This window comes from Anser anser (genome assembly GCF_964211835.1).
Source record: "Anser anser genome assembly, chromosome: 5".
NCBI classification, from domain to species: domain Eukaryota; kingdom Metazoa; phylum Chordata; class Aves; order Anseriformes; family Anatidae; genus Anser; species Anser anser.
In genome coordinates, this window is record NC_139725.1 from 23,280,536 (window position 1) to 23,298,115 (window position 17,580).

Sequence of the window (17,580 nt, forward strand, 5' to 3'; positions counted from 1 at the left end):
AGGAAATTATTTGTCATGGCATTCTCAAAATCCTGGATGACTTTCATATTTTGTTTTTCATTATTCTTCCTATTACAGATGTAGGAACAAAACGGTGAGATTCTACTGGTAAAAAGAGAAACAATCTTTTCATTCACAGTTCCAGTGCTTTTATTTTTCAAAGTCTGAAAATATTTGATCTTCATTTATTTTTTAAAAAATTGTTATTTGTGCACAGATATGTTAGATAGGTATTTCAATACTAGTACATACTGTGTTGCATGAACTTAAGTTGAGTTTTATAAGACAGGGTGACAATTACTGTAGTAAAAATTGATCAGAGAACTAGGGGAAAGAAAGCACCTCAGAGAGGCCCAGGAAGCTGTTACCAAGCACAGATGTTCACTTTAGCATGTGACAGTCACCAGTTGAAAATATTTATAGTCTAGGATGCCCAAGGACTACAGTGAATTTGTCAACCTCTTGAGTGTTGCTGTTACTCACTTTGGGGCATGTAGTGTGTCCCTGTGGACAAACAAAAAGAGAGCATTTTCTGCCTCTGGGAAGTCATAGCCTGAATTTCAGCAGCAGAGAGAGCATGCGGCATCGTGTTCAAAGCTTTCTGAATAGGAAGCTTGATCCTATTTGACATACAATGGATTAAATCCATGTAAATGTATTTTAAGTTTACATTTGATGAACTGGAGCAGATCGCTCAAAGGGCTTGGCTCATTGGGTTTTTAATGTCTCTAAACACAAAGAGTATGCAACCTCTCTGGCTACTTCTTCCTACGTTTGATCATCAAAGTGTTTTCTAGCCTACATTAGAAATGTCTAAACAGAATGTACATTCCAAAGTTCTGTAAATTCAAGGTATATTTTGGCAATCATTTTTGAATAACATTTCTGAAGGAGGCAATAGAATGTTACTGCTACAGCTTTGCTGCTGAAAACAGTGCACACTGTGGGTAAACATCCCCTGAGGTATAGATATCTGATGTCAAAAGCTATACTGATCCGCTGCATTCATTTTTTATTGCACATGTCAATACTAGCCAGTGGAGAAAAAGCTGAACTATCACTCCTAATACTATGGTATTATAAATCAATTCATATCCTAATGCTATGCATTATCTAATTTTAATAATAATTTATGTAATTTCAAGGTATTTTATAAAGGCTGGACGACCTGTGATTTTTTTTTCATTTTATTTTTATTTTTTCCATATTCTATTTACGTTCTTAACAGTTTAAGGAATAATAAATAAAATCATATTCTGGTTTAGATCTTATATTACAGGTTCTTGAGAGAGATGAGAAGTTACCTAGAAAAAATTATAGTTGAGAAGAGTGCAGTTGAAGCACTTTAATCCAATTTAGGGAAGAAAATTGTACCTGCAGATGTCATATAATATAACTGAAACAGGTTGTAGAAGAGCTAGGTTTCTGGTGGAACACATGAGATTTAATCAGCTCAGAATGCAACACTTCTTGTGCTTTTATATTTAAAATGAACATTATGATCTGCACTTTGCATTGGTGCATTATGCAGTGGGATTTTAATGGAGTGTAAGAATCACGTAACTTACTGAACAACTGCTGTGTGTCTGTCTGCTGACTGGCCCACAGGAGATAAACACAGACTGTTAGGATCAGCTAGCCAAACTGCTGTTCAGTGCCAGAATAGATTCTAGCATTTTGGAGGTGAAATGTCAGACGTTATTATGAGAGTGGAAGGAAGAGGGTATACTGAGTTACAGACTGTCACCTACACATTAAAGGAAGAAAAGGGAACTTTCATTATGAATGTTAGTAGTCCTCATAAGTACAGTTTTATTTTTACCTCATATATGGTTATCTTCCTTTTGTTTTATGTATTTTAAAAATATTATCTGTTCTAATGCTTTATTTCAGTTAACAGTATGGGATTCTGACAGTGTTTGTAAAGTAGATGGGGGGCACGTCAGAAATGAATTACTTAAAACCACGAATTTGTTTGTTCAACCAAGTTAATTAGGCTACATTCATGTATGTGCATTGAACAGTATCACTAATACCATTCTATTAGTGATGTATCAGTTGCCATACTGACGTTTTCTTTGCTATGCATTTTCTATTCCATTTCTTCTTCAAAGTGTTAGAAAAGTACATCTAGTCTCCTGATGCACAAAAGAGGAAGGCCCTTTACTTACAGTGCTGGGGAAATCTCCACTGATGTGTTCACTGAACCCATTTACCTATCTGTTAAATTGCATCACAGACTGAAAAAGGAGCAGAATATTTGTAAAAAGGATTTTGTAGAGCTCTACTTGTAGGAAGGATTTCTTTTGACTAAAATACTCTAGAAAATTAGCAAGCAGACCAAATCAGGAAGGATTATATCAAAGTTATAATTGAAGGTGGCTGTAAATGAGCAGTCATTCACTCAGAAACACTGAAAGGAAGAGGAACCACAGGCTGTAACTTGTGCACTCTCTTTCTCTAAAATGCACTCTTCCTGTCTGCTCAAGAAAAGGAAGTAAGTTTCATGTTAAGGTGATTTTAGTGACTTTTTACACAGGCAGATAGTGACAGGGCAAGGGGAAATGTTTTTAAACTAAAAGAGGGGAGATTTAGATTAGATATTAAGAAGAAATTATTTACTCAGAGGGTGGTGAAGCACTTGAACAGGTTGCCCAGAGAAGCTGTGGATGCCCCATCCCCAGAGGTGTTCAAGACCAGGTTGAACAAGGCCCTGGGCAACCTGATCTGATGGGCTGCATCCCTGCTACAAGCAGGGATCAACAGAAAGGTATCATTCATGTTCCACTCATAAAATAAAGGATGTAAATGTCAGACACTAAAATAACGTAAAATATACATTAGATTTGAGTAGAATGGAATAAGCTTTCTCTGATTTCTGGCTTCTTTAAGCTTTACTCCTAACTGAAGCATTTTGCTACTCTTTTGAGTAGCCTTTAGAAGTTATATAAATTTAAGTGCCATTTATTAACGCCAATAACAAGATATTAATTATTGAGAGGTACAGACTTTCATATCCTTTCTTTCTGGAGTTGTTAAGTAGTTAAAATGTTGTATCAAGTTTTTACATTAAGTAATTAATGTAAGTTAAGATATAAGGAAATGTGGATTGTAGATGAGTAAACTTGTTTCTAAAATGGGGGTTGCAGTGCACGTATCAAAGTTATTTCAAGCTCTCTATAGATGCAACCAACACCACTTTATGTGTGTATTTGTGACCTTTTTCAGATGAGCTGTATTTGCCCTTTTTCCCTTAAATGGAAGCACAGCCTCTATAGAACAATCTGGCAAATGACAATTGCTGTATTTCTGACTCTGTTTGAGCTCTGTTTTTCAAGTCCTGCAAGGAAACTATTAGTTTAGATGCCTTTAGACTTTTCTTCTTGCCAGCGTAATTTATGTCCTATGCTATACCTTGTTCAGGAAGGTTTATTAAAAACTGCTGTGTAAATTTGCCAAGTTGTTTCATGTTATATAGAGCAAAAAACCAGTTTTGCAGTTTTAATATGAATTTGATGGTTAAAAGTCTGTCTGTTTTTACTGGGGCAAAATTACACTGGCACGTAAGAGATCTTTGCCAGCCACTGGAAGGCAGACGAAGAAACATTAGCATCTTGTGAGAATTAGCAGAATGTACTTCATCTGCTTGCTGTGAGCAGTCGTGCTCAACTTGGCAGGATTCCTGAAGCAATAAAATCAAATAGCAGCTCTTTTACGTTCCCTTGCTGAGCTGATGAGGGCAGGAATTGATCCACTACTTTTGTTAAGAAGCCATTTTTGGTTTAATATCACAGACAATATACCATCAGATCATTAGTTGCTGACATTCTGTTTGGTTTCAGTATATTTTATACTGTCTTGTATATGATAAAATATAATGAACTGAATAAAAGCTGTAGATAACTATGCAATTATAGTAAATGCCATATATCAGCGTATAACTGGATTGTAATACTAGTTTGACTGCCAAATCCTTGAGATAAATATTATGATGTTACATCTTTGACCATTATTTTGTAGTAGTTACATAATTGGTCATGGTTTGTGACTTTCGTTGTAGTTGAAAGCCACAGTTCTTTTGCTATCTCCATGGCTACTTTAAGGCCCTGGTGTCTTTGGAAAATACAAATGTCCCGTCCAAGGTCACATTTCTTACAATTCTTCCTCTGTGCCCTTTTAATGATCTCTAGCTGTCATCTTTTTTCTTAATACTGTAGGTAAGACTCAGTACTGATTAGGTTAAAGTAGGTCTGATTTTCTGTCCCTTACTGTTCAGTAGCGTGCATCATTCATAAGTCATGAATTTCACATAGATGCCTCTATTTAAAGTTCTTAGAACTAAAAGATTTTTTGCTTCTTTGTTTATTTTTTCTCATTGTCTTTTCCTCAGCTTATAAGTAGAAGGTAACAATTACAATAGATACAGACTTCAAGTTTCATACTTCTGTATCAGCTGCATCTTTCTGAATTGCCTCTCCTATCTTGCCTTACTATTCTTTTCTTTCTGCTACAGGAGAGAGTAGGTAAAAATAGGATGAAGAAATAATATCCTGTCAACATCACTTCCTTACACTAGTTACCTTATCTGGCTGCATCCTCAACAGAACACACTGAGTAAAATAATATGTGATAGGCAAACGTTAATAGGGAAGCAGTTAATGTGTGTCAGCTTTGCTTCTAGTGTTCCTACAGGCCGTGCTAGTTATTCTTCCTTAGGTCTTTCTGTACGTTTTTCATATTCAATGATTATTTCAGAAACAGAAAAAGAGTTGTGAGATTTTGATAACGTTGCTTGCAGTAAAGCAAGCAGTGCTTTCAGTTCTTCACAGGAATAAAATTAACATTACATTTTTAAGGAACCTTTTTGAATTACTAGTTTCCTATATACGTTGAGCTTTTAGATGTCATTTTAAAGCTTAATTAGTTGGTAATCATAAACAATGCATTTTTGTGTTCATTAAAAATTAAATTTTAGAAAAAACAGTGTTGGTAGAGAGGATACATTTTCCTTGCAAGAAACTACAACTACACAGAAATCCTTCTTTCAAGACAGTACCTGTTTATGAGAGGCTGCTGTTTTACTGCTAGCTAATATATCAGACATCCTACATTGTACACCTTTACATGTCAGGTTTTGAGAGATGATACATTTTGAGCTTATTTGTGTGGTGTTTAATGAAAACACCCAAGTTTTCTGTTCAGTTGAGATAGCAAATTTGGTTTGCCAGAAGCCATACAAGTGCTTTTTTAAACACTTTTTTAAGCACTTATTTAAGAATACTTCTATTTCACATTGCTATCTCTACATTTTTGAGCACATTTCCAATATAGGCATATTTATTTATTTTCACTTCATTTCCACTAGCTAAAATATGAAATTGGGAAAAACCCAATTTTATGCTCAGAAAAAAAAAAAAAAAAAGAAAAGAAAAAGATTTGATTCATCATATTTTTTATTATTATTATTTGATACATTTGTTCAACAATTACTTTGACCAGTAGATGCTTGATCAAACATTTATATCAGTGTATTTTTAATCAATTGTGCAAATCTTGAAGGGAGACTAGCTGTAAATGATTCTGAGAGGAGTCTAATAATAATTAAAAAAAAAAAAAAGGTAATCCACTTGGAATAACATGCCCATCAGAAGAGCTGTGTTGTTAACCTGTCAACAGGGCATTTTGAGCTGCTTGGATATGTCAGGAAAAAAGTGCTGTTTGGAGAATATTTCTACTTTTTCAGTTTCTGAATTCATGGTCTCAGTAGTTCATTGCTCTAGTATGTTTCAAGTTAATTATGGCTTATGTAAAAAATACATCTTTCACTATCACTATTTAACTCACTGAATTTAGTTTCCTTGGCTGACTGCTGGTTTTAGATTTTGAGAGGGCAAATGGGAATACATAATCCAATATTTATTTCCAATGAATGATATTTGCAGCCTTTCGTCGTAGTTATATGACTTCTTTCAGGAACTACCTGAGGTTTGTAGCTAAAGCAGATCTGAGCACAAACAAGCAACCCTTTTTTTCCCTTGAGGAATATGACAATTGGAAGCAGAAACTGAGAAAGAGATTCAGGATCTGCCACAGGTTGTGAACTGCTGTTTTTTATACCTGGATGGTAGCGTGACTCAAGCTTGGAGACTTTGTCACTCTGACTGTGAAATCTAGCTCACTCTAAAAGAGGCCTCAAGAATGTTTCTGTTAACCTGCTTAAGTGTGTGACTTGTTGCCTAAGAGATGTTTGGAGAGCTTTCCTGTCTCTTAGGACATGAAGAGTCACCTCAGTCTGTTTTGTTGGTGCAAAAGGTTTTTCTATGACACTACATGGGTTATGTTTGTTTCCTAGTTTTGTTGGTTTTGGCTTCCCCCTCTTCTTCAATCCGGTACACTCTTACTCATTTCCTGTCCAAATGACACAAATCCAGTCTTTTAACCTCTCCTTACATGGAAGGCTCTTCCATGCCTACAGTGTTTTTTCTCTTTCGTCAGTTCTTCTCTCTTACCATAGTTCCTTTTAGGTTGGTCTCTCAGAGACCACACACAGAACATCGAATGAGGAATATTGGTGTCACCATTTCCCAATGTTTATTTCAATCCCATTTAATTTTGTGCATGGGAGAAATCCTGGGTAAACCCAATAAGACAGTAGCAACACTTTTTAATTTTCAGTGCAGCGATGGTATATTCTCTAAACATTTTGCTTATGTTTTTGACCTCCAGATCTCCTGGCCAGGTACTGCAGATGTTTCCATGATCTGAATCAGTCTTGAATTCTGGTAAACCATTAAAAAACAAAAAACAAAAAACAAAAGAAACAACAACAAAAACTACAACAACTTATAGCAATACTTGATTTATTTTTTTTCCAGGTTATGTCATCTTGAATATTTTGTGTGCAAATTGTCTATTTACTTAGCATGGTTCAGTTTGGTTCTCCCTTTTTTAGTCTTATCCTAGAAAAGATTAAAGTAAGGATGAAAAAACACAATGGTTAATTACAGTCATGCTTCGGTTCCTTGTCTCTGGTGGTCTCAGGTCTTTGAAAGACTGTTGGTCAGGCAGACATTAGAGCATATTGACTCCTGGGGTACGCTGCTAGTTAGTGGTCTCCAACTAGGCTTCATACCCCTGATCACCATCCTCTTGGCCCATCTGTTCAGCCAGTTTTCAATCTACCACACTGTCTACTCATTCAGTCCATACATCAACAGCTTCTCTATGAGGAAATTATGGGAAACTGTTGAAAGCCTTACTGAAGTTGAATTAGACAACTGTCCTTCCTTTGTCTACCAAGCCAGTCATTTCATTACACAGTTTTATCGTGTTGGTGAAGCATGACTTCCCCTTGGTGAATCCATGTTGACTTCTCATGACTTTCCTGTCATTTATGTGCCTGGAACTGGTTTACAGGATTAACTGCTCCATCAGGGATCAAGGTCAAGCTGACTGGCCAGTAGTTTGCTGAGTCCTCCTTCTTGCCCTTCTTGAAGATAGGAGTGACATTTGCTTTCCTCCAGTTTTTCGGCATTTATCCCATTGTCCACGAGAGTTCAAAGATTATCAGAAGTGGCCTTGCAATGATATCTGCCAGCTTCCTCATCATGGGTGCATCCCATAAGGGCTCATGGACATCTGATGATACTCTGAAAAAAAAAAAAGTATATTCTTTATATAATGATATATATTTATGAATTCTTAGGGTAGTTTTTGGAGATAACTAAACTTTTGCAGATTGTTCCAATTAAAGTGAGTTTAAAATAGTTTAATGTACACAGAGTTTCCTTGGAGAGCTCAGCATAAGATTTTATTTTTGATTCCTGATATTTATACTTTTAGCCATCAGCATTTATTCACTGTATAATAAGTATTCTCTTAACCTTTTATGAAGCAAATTTGAAGGAATTACACAAGTGCTACTAACTCTTTTGGGAAGCCTCTTCTTTTTGAGATATGTAGTCCTGACAGCAGCTATGTAATCCATCACTTGATTTTTTTTTTTCATAAGCCTTGCAAAGAAAATTTAGTTTTGTAAGTCAGAGGAAATAAAGATGTAAAAGACTCATAGTGATTACTTCATGATATTAAATTAAATCAATCCAAGCACAGAAAAGGAGCAAGATGCTGTTTTGTTTTTTTTTTTTTTTTAATTTGCAGCTGTTTCTTTTTGCCAGTAGCCAGAGTTCATTTTGAGCACTGCATCAATAGGTTCAGTAAACTCGTGCAGTATTTCATTTTGTTTTCCTGTGCTAAATTAATACCTCTGCAGTATAATTATATGATTAACATGGCCTGAATACGTGAGCTAAGATATTTTTCCACTTGGGTGAAAAATGGATAAATTCATAAAGAAAGGATCCAGTGCTGAGATTTCAAATGTTAAACCTACTGTGCTGTATAGTTCGTAGGTTTAAAAATGTGGAATATTTTTCAAATAAACAAAAGCATGTTAAAATAGAACTTTTAAAATTGAGAATGTAAAGATGAATAAAGCGTGTTGACTCATAAATATTAATCTTTTTATTAAAACTCTCCATAGAAGTCTGAGCTAGCACTGGACAAATGATTCCAAATGGTTTACTAGCTCCTAGGGTTTATTGCTTATATCTCAAGTCATGGGTGAGACAGTGTAAACAACAACCCATAGTGAATCTGGCTACTAGCGTTTATTTAATAACCAAGGAGATTAGAGCTTTTACCTCACTTGGATGTCTCCCAGGCTTGCTCACTGGCTTTCCTCCCAGGATTATGTTCACTAGCTCCCCACTGCCCCTCCCAGCGGGCAGGTAGCTGCTGGCCTGGGAAGACTGGACATAAAGTTATGTTGATTCCTGCAGTACCACTGCTTGCAGCTGTCAGTCTTGGGCATCACCAGCCAGAATGCATGGACATCTCTTGGCCTTCATCTTCCTGATCTTGCCCTACTTCCAGCATCTTACCTCTAGGCAGAATACTCACTCTCTTCTTTCCAGGTCTACTTTTTCCTGAAATCAATTCTTCTTTTTGGGGACCTTCCTCTTCTACCTTCTCTTCCTGCTGGAACCCCAGCTCAGATTTTTTCCAATCTAAATAGTCCATATGCAGAAGTACAGCATGTAATCAGCCTTATATTTAGTGGCTCAGTTTCCTGTTACTTTAGATTCAGATTGTGCCACTTTCGCTTTGGCATGGTGATATAAAAATTTGCAACCAGCCCGTACCAGTTGCAGCTAGCAAGTAGCAGACTTTTGCTTGAGAGTTCAAATTCAATTCTGAACATTTATCTCCCTCTTCATCCACACCACTAGTCAAATACCTCTCAATGGTTAGCATTCATAATTCCAGCTTTTTTTTTTCTCTCTCTCATTTTTTTTTTCCTAAAACATTGGCATAAAAGCAATAGGAGGTAGGAAAAAGGAAAAAAAAAAACGCAGAATTTAAGAATTTTTCTGAATGTAAAATTTAGAATGTTGATGTACTTCTAGGAAGCATATTACACCCAAATTTTTCTTATCCAACTATCCTTATCTCTGAGCAGAAAAACTGAGTGATTCTAAATCTATGTATGTCTAGTTTTTAGGAAGTTTTAATTTCTGTTATGCATTAGAGTCCTGATAGGTTTCATTTTTAAATCAGATTTTAAGGTGGAGATCAGAGATCAAATCTTTGGCTTGTATGAACTACTATAACTCTGCTGACTGTGGTGGAGCTCTGAAAACTTACACTTGCATTGATTGCCAAAAGGGAATATCAAAAAGAATACAATGCTCTCCTGTCTCTTAGCCCAGTGAAATTCTACACAGAGCAATTACTTGTTATGGCTTAAGAAATGCTTGAGATGGAATAGTGTATAATGGCATATTATATTTGTTTTTTAAGTTGTGAATGTCAGCAGTTCTCATAGCAAAAGACTTGGTTAAGAGTACCTGTGGGAAGTCAGTGGGGTATATTACTTTGAAGGCATTCCAAATGGAAGGGGATAGCAAGGGAGTGTCTGCTTTGCATAGTGGCAAGGTATTATTGATCATGTAGTTGATGTTTGCTTATGCTATGAGAGGTGTGGTGCTAGACAACAGTTCCCGTTATGTGACACTGTTGCTTGAAACAGCAGGATCTTGCCTTTGCTAATAGTTCAAGCCCTTTTGAACTTGGAACTCAAAATGATCAGTAAATCATTTGCCTCCTTCTGAAAGCCGGACCTTGCCTCTGTGAGTTGCAGTGGCTTCTTGTTCTCATTTCCAGCTGTGCTGACTGATAGATCTGCTCCTGAGCCCAGAACAAGGAACACTAGCCATTAACAGCCGAGTCATTAACAGACTTGATGAAATAGACTTGTCAAAACTATTGTAGTTTCAATGTCTGTGTTTTGGTGATACTAGGAATGCTTAAATAGATGATGACAAGTTAGTCTGAGACTTAATAGCATAACAATATCATATTAAGAACATAATATTGCAAACTTCTCTGCAGAGTAGCTGGTCTTTCAGGATAACGATAATAATTGTATCCCGAAATATTTGGAGCCCGTTCTTTTTTTTAGTACACAGTTTTGAGTACAGCCTGAAAATTACTTTCATAATATCAGTGTTCTGTCAAAGTGAGAGAATAACCTGACATTACAGAAAGTTTCTTTTGTTAATAAGAAAGTCTCCATTTAATATGAAACATGTACATATCTTCCTCTTTGTCAGCAGGGCTTTTATTTTTTCAGTGAATAACAGGCATATTCTGAAAGTTAAAACTTTGATTGTTAGCGGTTATATGAAAGTGTTTCTAGACATGTAATTTCAAAAAGTTACAAATGGAAAGATGATGGAAGAATCTTAAAAGAATGTAATTCATATACTACTAGTCCTGCTGTTGCATGCTCTGAAAAGGTAAGTTTATAAGTTTAACCATAGAAAGTTGACTATGCCATACTGAAGCCAAGTGGCAGAACAATAAATATGAATTATGAATTATATTTATATAGATTAAGGATTTGTGTAACTTGCTAGTTAACAGTTCTTCTAGAGCAAGTTCTAAACACACACTAGTTTCAGTGAATAGTGCTCTGAAATAGCATCATTTCATGCGGCAAGAGAACTTTCTGCAGAGCCTGATGAGAATACATAAATCTGAAGCCTAGAAAAATACTAATTTTACCTTAAAAATTAAAACCCCAAATGCTCTCATTTCTTTAAACACAGTAGAACATTGCCAAAGGTTCAAATGAAGGAGAAAGAATGTTGGTGTGTTTTCTTCTCATTTCTGTATCCTGCAGTACTTGCCAAATTTAAAGCTTTCTTAGAATAATATAAATGTACTCCTTGCCTTTCATTTTTGAGAAATTTATTATTTCAATATAAAATGATATGTTAAAAAGTTCTGGTTATTCAGTCAGGACAGTTAAAATGTAGAGCAAGAATCATATTCATCACTGCTCATCTTTACCATTGATATTTTCTCATAACGCAAGAAGTATCCCAGAACTTACCGCAGTTACCTTTTCAACTTTCAAAAGACATTAATTTAAATATATATATAATTAAATTAAATATATGTATGTAATACCCTATGTGTGTTTATAATGGCCACTGCAACAACTTCAAGTTTGGTACTTTGGGATGTTTCTTTACATTGGATTTTGTCTCCCTAAAATTGCATTTACAGTACTAGTTAAAAAAGTGGTATTTATTTAGTATCACATTTATTGCTAATGTGAACTAAAAAAAAGGTATAATAAAGTTATTTCTACATTACTTTTTTTTGCCTTCGGTGTAGAAACAGTTTTTTGTTACAAGAGTATGAGCCATGATAACACATTAATTAGTTTGCAGAGAGACCAGAAGGTTTGGTTACAGGTTTAATGAAAAGGATATAAATGATTTCTTTGCCATTTGTGAGGGGAGAAAAAAAAAGAGTTGAGTACAATAAAAAATGGAGTTAAGGGAGAATAATACTCAATGACAAAACACTTTCTATCCACTTAACAGCTTCAGGTGGAACAGAATTTAGGACACAGGAAGAGAGCCAAATGATGAAATCCCTAAGGCAAAACTGCTTGTGGGAGGTTTTAATTTCAAATCAGATTCTACAGAGGTATTGACATTTACTCTTGACAGAAAGTAGCGATTTAATTATTAAAGGTAGATTAAAATATTTTAAATGCATTATCTAAATTATTAAGCTAAATTGAAGTTACTGCTTTTTCTGTTTCATTGTGTTTTTATTGCACTGGTCATCCTATTTGAAAAAACACCCAGTAAATCCATATAAAGTTTCTCTCCAATCTTCCAATATAGCAAACTTCCTTTACTCAGAATAGAATTTAAATACTTGCATAGATTTAGATAAGTATTCAAGGAAATAGGTATAAATATGTATATATACTTAGATTCCTTGCTAGATTGAGTCTTACACTATTTTAAACATAATTCCTGTTTTAATAGTGCTTTGATTGTTATATGTATGTTTTTAGAAACAAAAAGTTTGCGTCTCTGAAAATCACATATACGTTATCAAAATTCATTCATTTTCTTGGTTTTTTCTCCCTTGGGGAGAAATACATACTCATTGTCTTGTTTGAGCAAGCTTTTTATTTTTATGTTAAGTGCAAATTTAAACTAGAGAAACAAGATGAAGGAACTACACTTTGCAGTTTTATTGGAACAAAATTGGGCGTTTTGTTCGAGTTTTGGTGCTCATCTTTGAGAAAACTCACAGGTTTTCTGTGATCATTTTATTATATGAAAAAGTGGAGAAGTTGATCAGTATATTATTCCTAAAGCTGTAAGTGGGTATGCTGTGAAAAGGCTAGAATAGAAAGTCTTGAACAGAAAGGTGTGGGGTTCCAAACTTGGTGTGAAGCTCTTAAGGAAACAGGTACAGAGTGATGTGCTTTCAGTGGTCCGTATTGCTGAGGTGGTATGTTATATCGCACTGTATGGCTGGAGTTCCCAAACTGCAGAAGACCACGTCTTCGTGTGTATATCACAGTCACAGACCAGGCAAGAGGAGAAAAGAAGAAGGTGTGAACTACCGATACCCAAAATGACTCCTGGGTAGCCTCTAGGAGAACAAGAGATGACAGAAAATATCAGTCAGATGCTATATGAGTCTATATGAGACAATGAGGAGAATTCAAGCTCCTAACCTATGGGCTGAATAGTGCAAATGCTAGTGCTGTGTTTTCTTTGCAAAAAGATTTGAGCAGGTCTGTGAACTCCTGAAAAATCTCCCTTGCTCCTCTTCTCCAGTCCATCTTTTCACAGAATCACAGAATGGCTCGAGTTGGAAGGGACGTTAAAGAAATTTAACTCCAACCCCCCAGGTTCAATCTATAACTTCTCTTGGCAACCTGAGAAGTTGTAGGTTCAGTATGATTTTAATCTATAATTCGATCTCATCCGACTGCTGGACTATTGTAGCAGAACTGCCATTCATGTGTAGTAGGACCATAGAGATGCACATTGCTTGACTATGTGCCATCTTTTTCTTCTAGTGGCTGCATGCTAGTGACACAGAAGACCACAGAAATGAATCATTCTCGAACTACACACCCTACTGGGGATCCGTTGTCCTAGTTACTATGATATATCTTAGATATGAAATTAAATAGGAAAGTTCATATGCCTGTATTTTGCTTTGATGTGTACAGATAAAGAACCAACTTATATTTTATGTAATATTAGTATATTAATTATACATTAGTATATTAATTATATACTATATATAAACTTTATATGTATATATAAACTTTAAAATTATATATTATATATTATATTTAATATATTTTACATTATATATTTTACATTATATATATATCATATATTATCATTTTAAAGTTTGGGTGCTTGATCATCCAATGATCAATGATTCTGCTTTGCTTCAGTCAGAATTGTAGGAAGATCATCTGTGTATACACACAAAAGACAGTTGACTTGAAGTTCTAAACAAAATAAAATCACAAGAATTCTGATAAACATCTAAAATACCTTGTGATTACTGTGTGTTTTCTAGTATTCCAAGGACAGTATCGCCATTACAACACTCAGTCGAGCGTTGCATTAACAGTGAACTTCACAGCTTTAGTCTGGAAAAAAATAGAAAAATAACAAACAAATGTCCTTATGTGATTGGAAGCCTTTAAGGATGGAAAAAATGCCTGGCCTAACACTTTTAAATAATAGCAAAACTGTTTTATTTCTGAATCAGGGTGCTCTAACATTTTGGGCTGTTTTATGAAAACTTATTTTCATGCATTAAGTAAGCTTTTTAACAAAGCTTATTATGAAAACTAGGAATTGAATAATTCCAAAAGAAAATGAAATTCCAAATTAAAAAAAAAAAAAATCTGTGTCTAGATCCCTAGAACTGGAACATGGTTAAGATGACAAATAGCTACTCATGCTTTTCTTTGAACATTTTTGGAAAAGTTTTTTTATAAGAGAAGCAATTTTGTGCACAAATGGAACTGGGCCCAGGGCATAGTTTGGGCTTTATTTCTAGTCAGCTGTATTTAGTTTAAAACATTTTCTTGAGTGATATGCAGATTTTTGGTTTTCTTTTTATTAATACACAAAGAACAAGCCAGGGACTAAGGGTATTTGGATGTTTTAGAAATTTATTAAAACTGATTTATTAAAAAAAAAAAAAGAAATTTTTTTTTTCTTGATTTCAAATCAGGAATGCATTTCTGTTCAGAGACAAAGTATTTCTATTCAGTGACTACAGACCTGGTTCATACTGCTATCTATGAAGAGGAAGCATGCAGTTAGATCACCTGTTTAAATGGCAGCCTAAATGAAATCAAGTGTTTGAATACTTGCTTAATTTTTAACAACATTTGACAGGTAATATTTTTCATTAAACTGACTGATATATGATTAACATACCTAATAAAGAAAAGATTTCATTAAAGTGTGTTTTTAATAGCATTGTGGTGCTGGCAGCCTCCATATACTGAATAGTTCTTAAAACATTGTCATCGTTTATTTTACAGTGTATACCAGTACCCTTTATCATATATAACTTCTGCAACTGTTAAAATAGTTGCAACCTTTAAAATGATTGGTATTTCAAGAAAGCTATAGTAGTCTTCCAAACTTCTCTGCAAGGCTTTTTGTTTTTATTGATGACTGGGTGTGTAATTACATGTTTTCTTTTTAAACTGTAATGGATATTTTCAACTTGAATGATCAGTTCACAGATACCACCATAGTTTATTGAGTAAAATACACAAAATGCTCAGCTAAATGGCCCATTTTTTTTACGTTCCCCTTTCAAAAAAAAAAAAAGTTTTTTTTTAATAGATGTATTCAGTTTATCTTAAGCATGTATACCTGACTGTAGGGAGTCAAGTCTGTAAAACAGCATGTTCAAAAATTTCCAACATTTGGTTGAACTCTGCCAATTTCTGATAAATGTTTGATATCCTGTTATCCTCCTGTGTTTTTATTGGAAAAATACTCTCAGAGAAGTTTTTTTATCATAATAATTCAAAACAACCTAAGTGATAAAATTCCATTGTAAATATTTCAGTATCCAACAAAAAATAAGTCTGCGTAGATCCTTCCGGTGTGTATGGCAAGATAAGGGACAGCCATCATAAGAGCTGTTTTATCATGAGAGAGTGGAAGGGTGACTGTTAAGATGAACAATGAACCTAAAACTCTGCAGTGGGGAATCAGTCACCTATGCTGGGGGTTAATTTCGAGCCAGGGTTGGACTTGTGCCTTACCTGCCATGGTGTTCTGGGAAAACTGCCAGTCACACCAACTCATGTGCCTTAGCACAATCATCTGTTTTAGAGGTGTTCACAGCATTTCTTTCTTTTCTTTTTTTTTCTTTCCTTTTTTTTTTTTTAAAAAAAAAATCATTTTCTGTTTCCTTTAGTTTGCTGGTTGTTTTCTTCAGGCTTCATCTCATCTAATTTTAGTAGTCATCTTTTTAATAGTCATCCATGCTCTCTTTATTGAGTGGTGAAGAACAGCCCTCCCCAGAGACTTGGACTGGATGAGTATCTTTTTTCCTTTTTCTATCCATTGAAATCCTATCCTTAGTTCCCTTTCAGTTAGTCCCTTTTACTCCTTGTTCTCTGTGAATTCTTTAGAATTGGACTGTTTTTCTATCTGTGTTGCTGTATACATTTGTGTATCTTTTTATACCTTTGGTTAGGTTTTAGGTGTTATCCAATTAGTGACAGATAATGTAAACAATGACCTTGTATTAACAAAGACATCCGTTGTTCAAGTTAGAGAACATAATTCTTACAGCTTCAGCAAGTTATTAGCTTTGTTCTGAGTTTACGTAAAATAAGATCATAAAGGTTTGTTGTACATTTTTAAAAGCCATTTTATTTTCCAATGTTTTTTGTAGTGTAATGAAATATCGTCAATTCTTTTATGTTCAAAATACAGTATATTTACCTATGTATAATATACCTATAAAAAATTCAAAGTACATTACCTACTTCTACCGCTTGCTCTGCATGAGCAACAAGGAAAGGCATAGCAATAGCAACCAAAAGGTGTCTTGTTCTGTGATGAAAGACCACTTAGATGATGCATATTAGTTACATTACTAATTTTACCATGTTTTGGAATAATCTTGTTGTTACAGCTTCTGCTACATTTGAAGACTTTCAAATCCGGCCCCATGCTCTTTTTGTTCATTCTTATCGAGCACCAGCCTTTTGTGACCATTGTGGAGAAATGCTGTGGGGACTTGTGCGTCAGGGACTCAAATGTGAAGGTAAGGTGCAATGAGGTAGGCTTTTCAGACTCAGGAAGGGAGTCTTCCATTCCATTTATGCATGTTTCTGGTGCTGCTTTTAAATTTGCCAGGTATCAAAAGAATTATACAGTAGGTAGAGACAGTAAGAACAAACTGTCATAATAATAAACTAACTGATTAAGGAACTGATCTTTTTGAATCCTCTGAGGCTTCCTAGATAGTGATCTGTAAGTGGACATGCAAAAAAAAATAGTGTATAAATATTTTTAAGGAAAGGTTATCTGTATCTTTAGAATAGAATAGAATAGAATAGAATAGAATAGAATAGAATAGAATAGAATAGAATAGAATAGAATAGTTCAGTTGGAAGGGACCTTCAAAGATCATCTAGTCCAACTGCCTGATCACTTCAGGGCTAACTAAAAGTTAAAGTGTATTAATGAGGGCATTGTCCAAATGCCTCTTGAACAGGCATAGGGCATCAACCTCTAGGAAGCTTGTTCTAGTGTTTGGCTACCTTCACCATGAAGTAATTTTTTCTGATGTCCACTCTGAATGTCCTGTGACACAGCATTATGCTATTCCCTTGGGTCCTGTCATCGGTTACTAAGGAGGAGAGACTGGCACCTCCCTCCCCACTTCCCATCCTCAGGAGAGTTCAAGAGAACTCTCTTATGAGTCTGAGACTATTTCCTAATTCTATATCCCATGAATTCAGTTCACTAAAGTGAAATTACTGTCAGTCCATATGAAGTTGTAATAGCTGTCTTTTCTCATTTTACCAGAACTATTTGACCCCTGCCAGACTGTGTATGCAATGGAATATACCATGCCCAGTGAAAGACTTCCTTACTTCCCAAATAGTTGTCACAGAACTTTCCT

At 35.0% G+C, this 17,580-nt stretch overlaps 1 protein-coding gene across 6 annotated transcripts in view; it reads left to right on the plus strand.

Moving 5' to 3' along the window:
• PRKD1 (protein kinase D1) overlaps nt 1–17,580 on the plus strand; it is a 131,567-nt gene that overhangs the window by 73,318 nt on the left and 40,669 nt on the right. For all 6 annotated transcript variants that reach the window (XM_083837127.1, XM_083837126.1, XM_083837128.1 and 3 more), the window contains one exon: nt 16,585–16,716. In XM_083837127.1, coding sequence (XP_083693253.1) covers nt 16,585–16,716 — 132 coding nt within the window. The remainder of the gene's footprint in view (nt 1–16,584; nt 16,717–17,580) is intronic.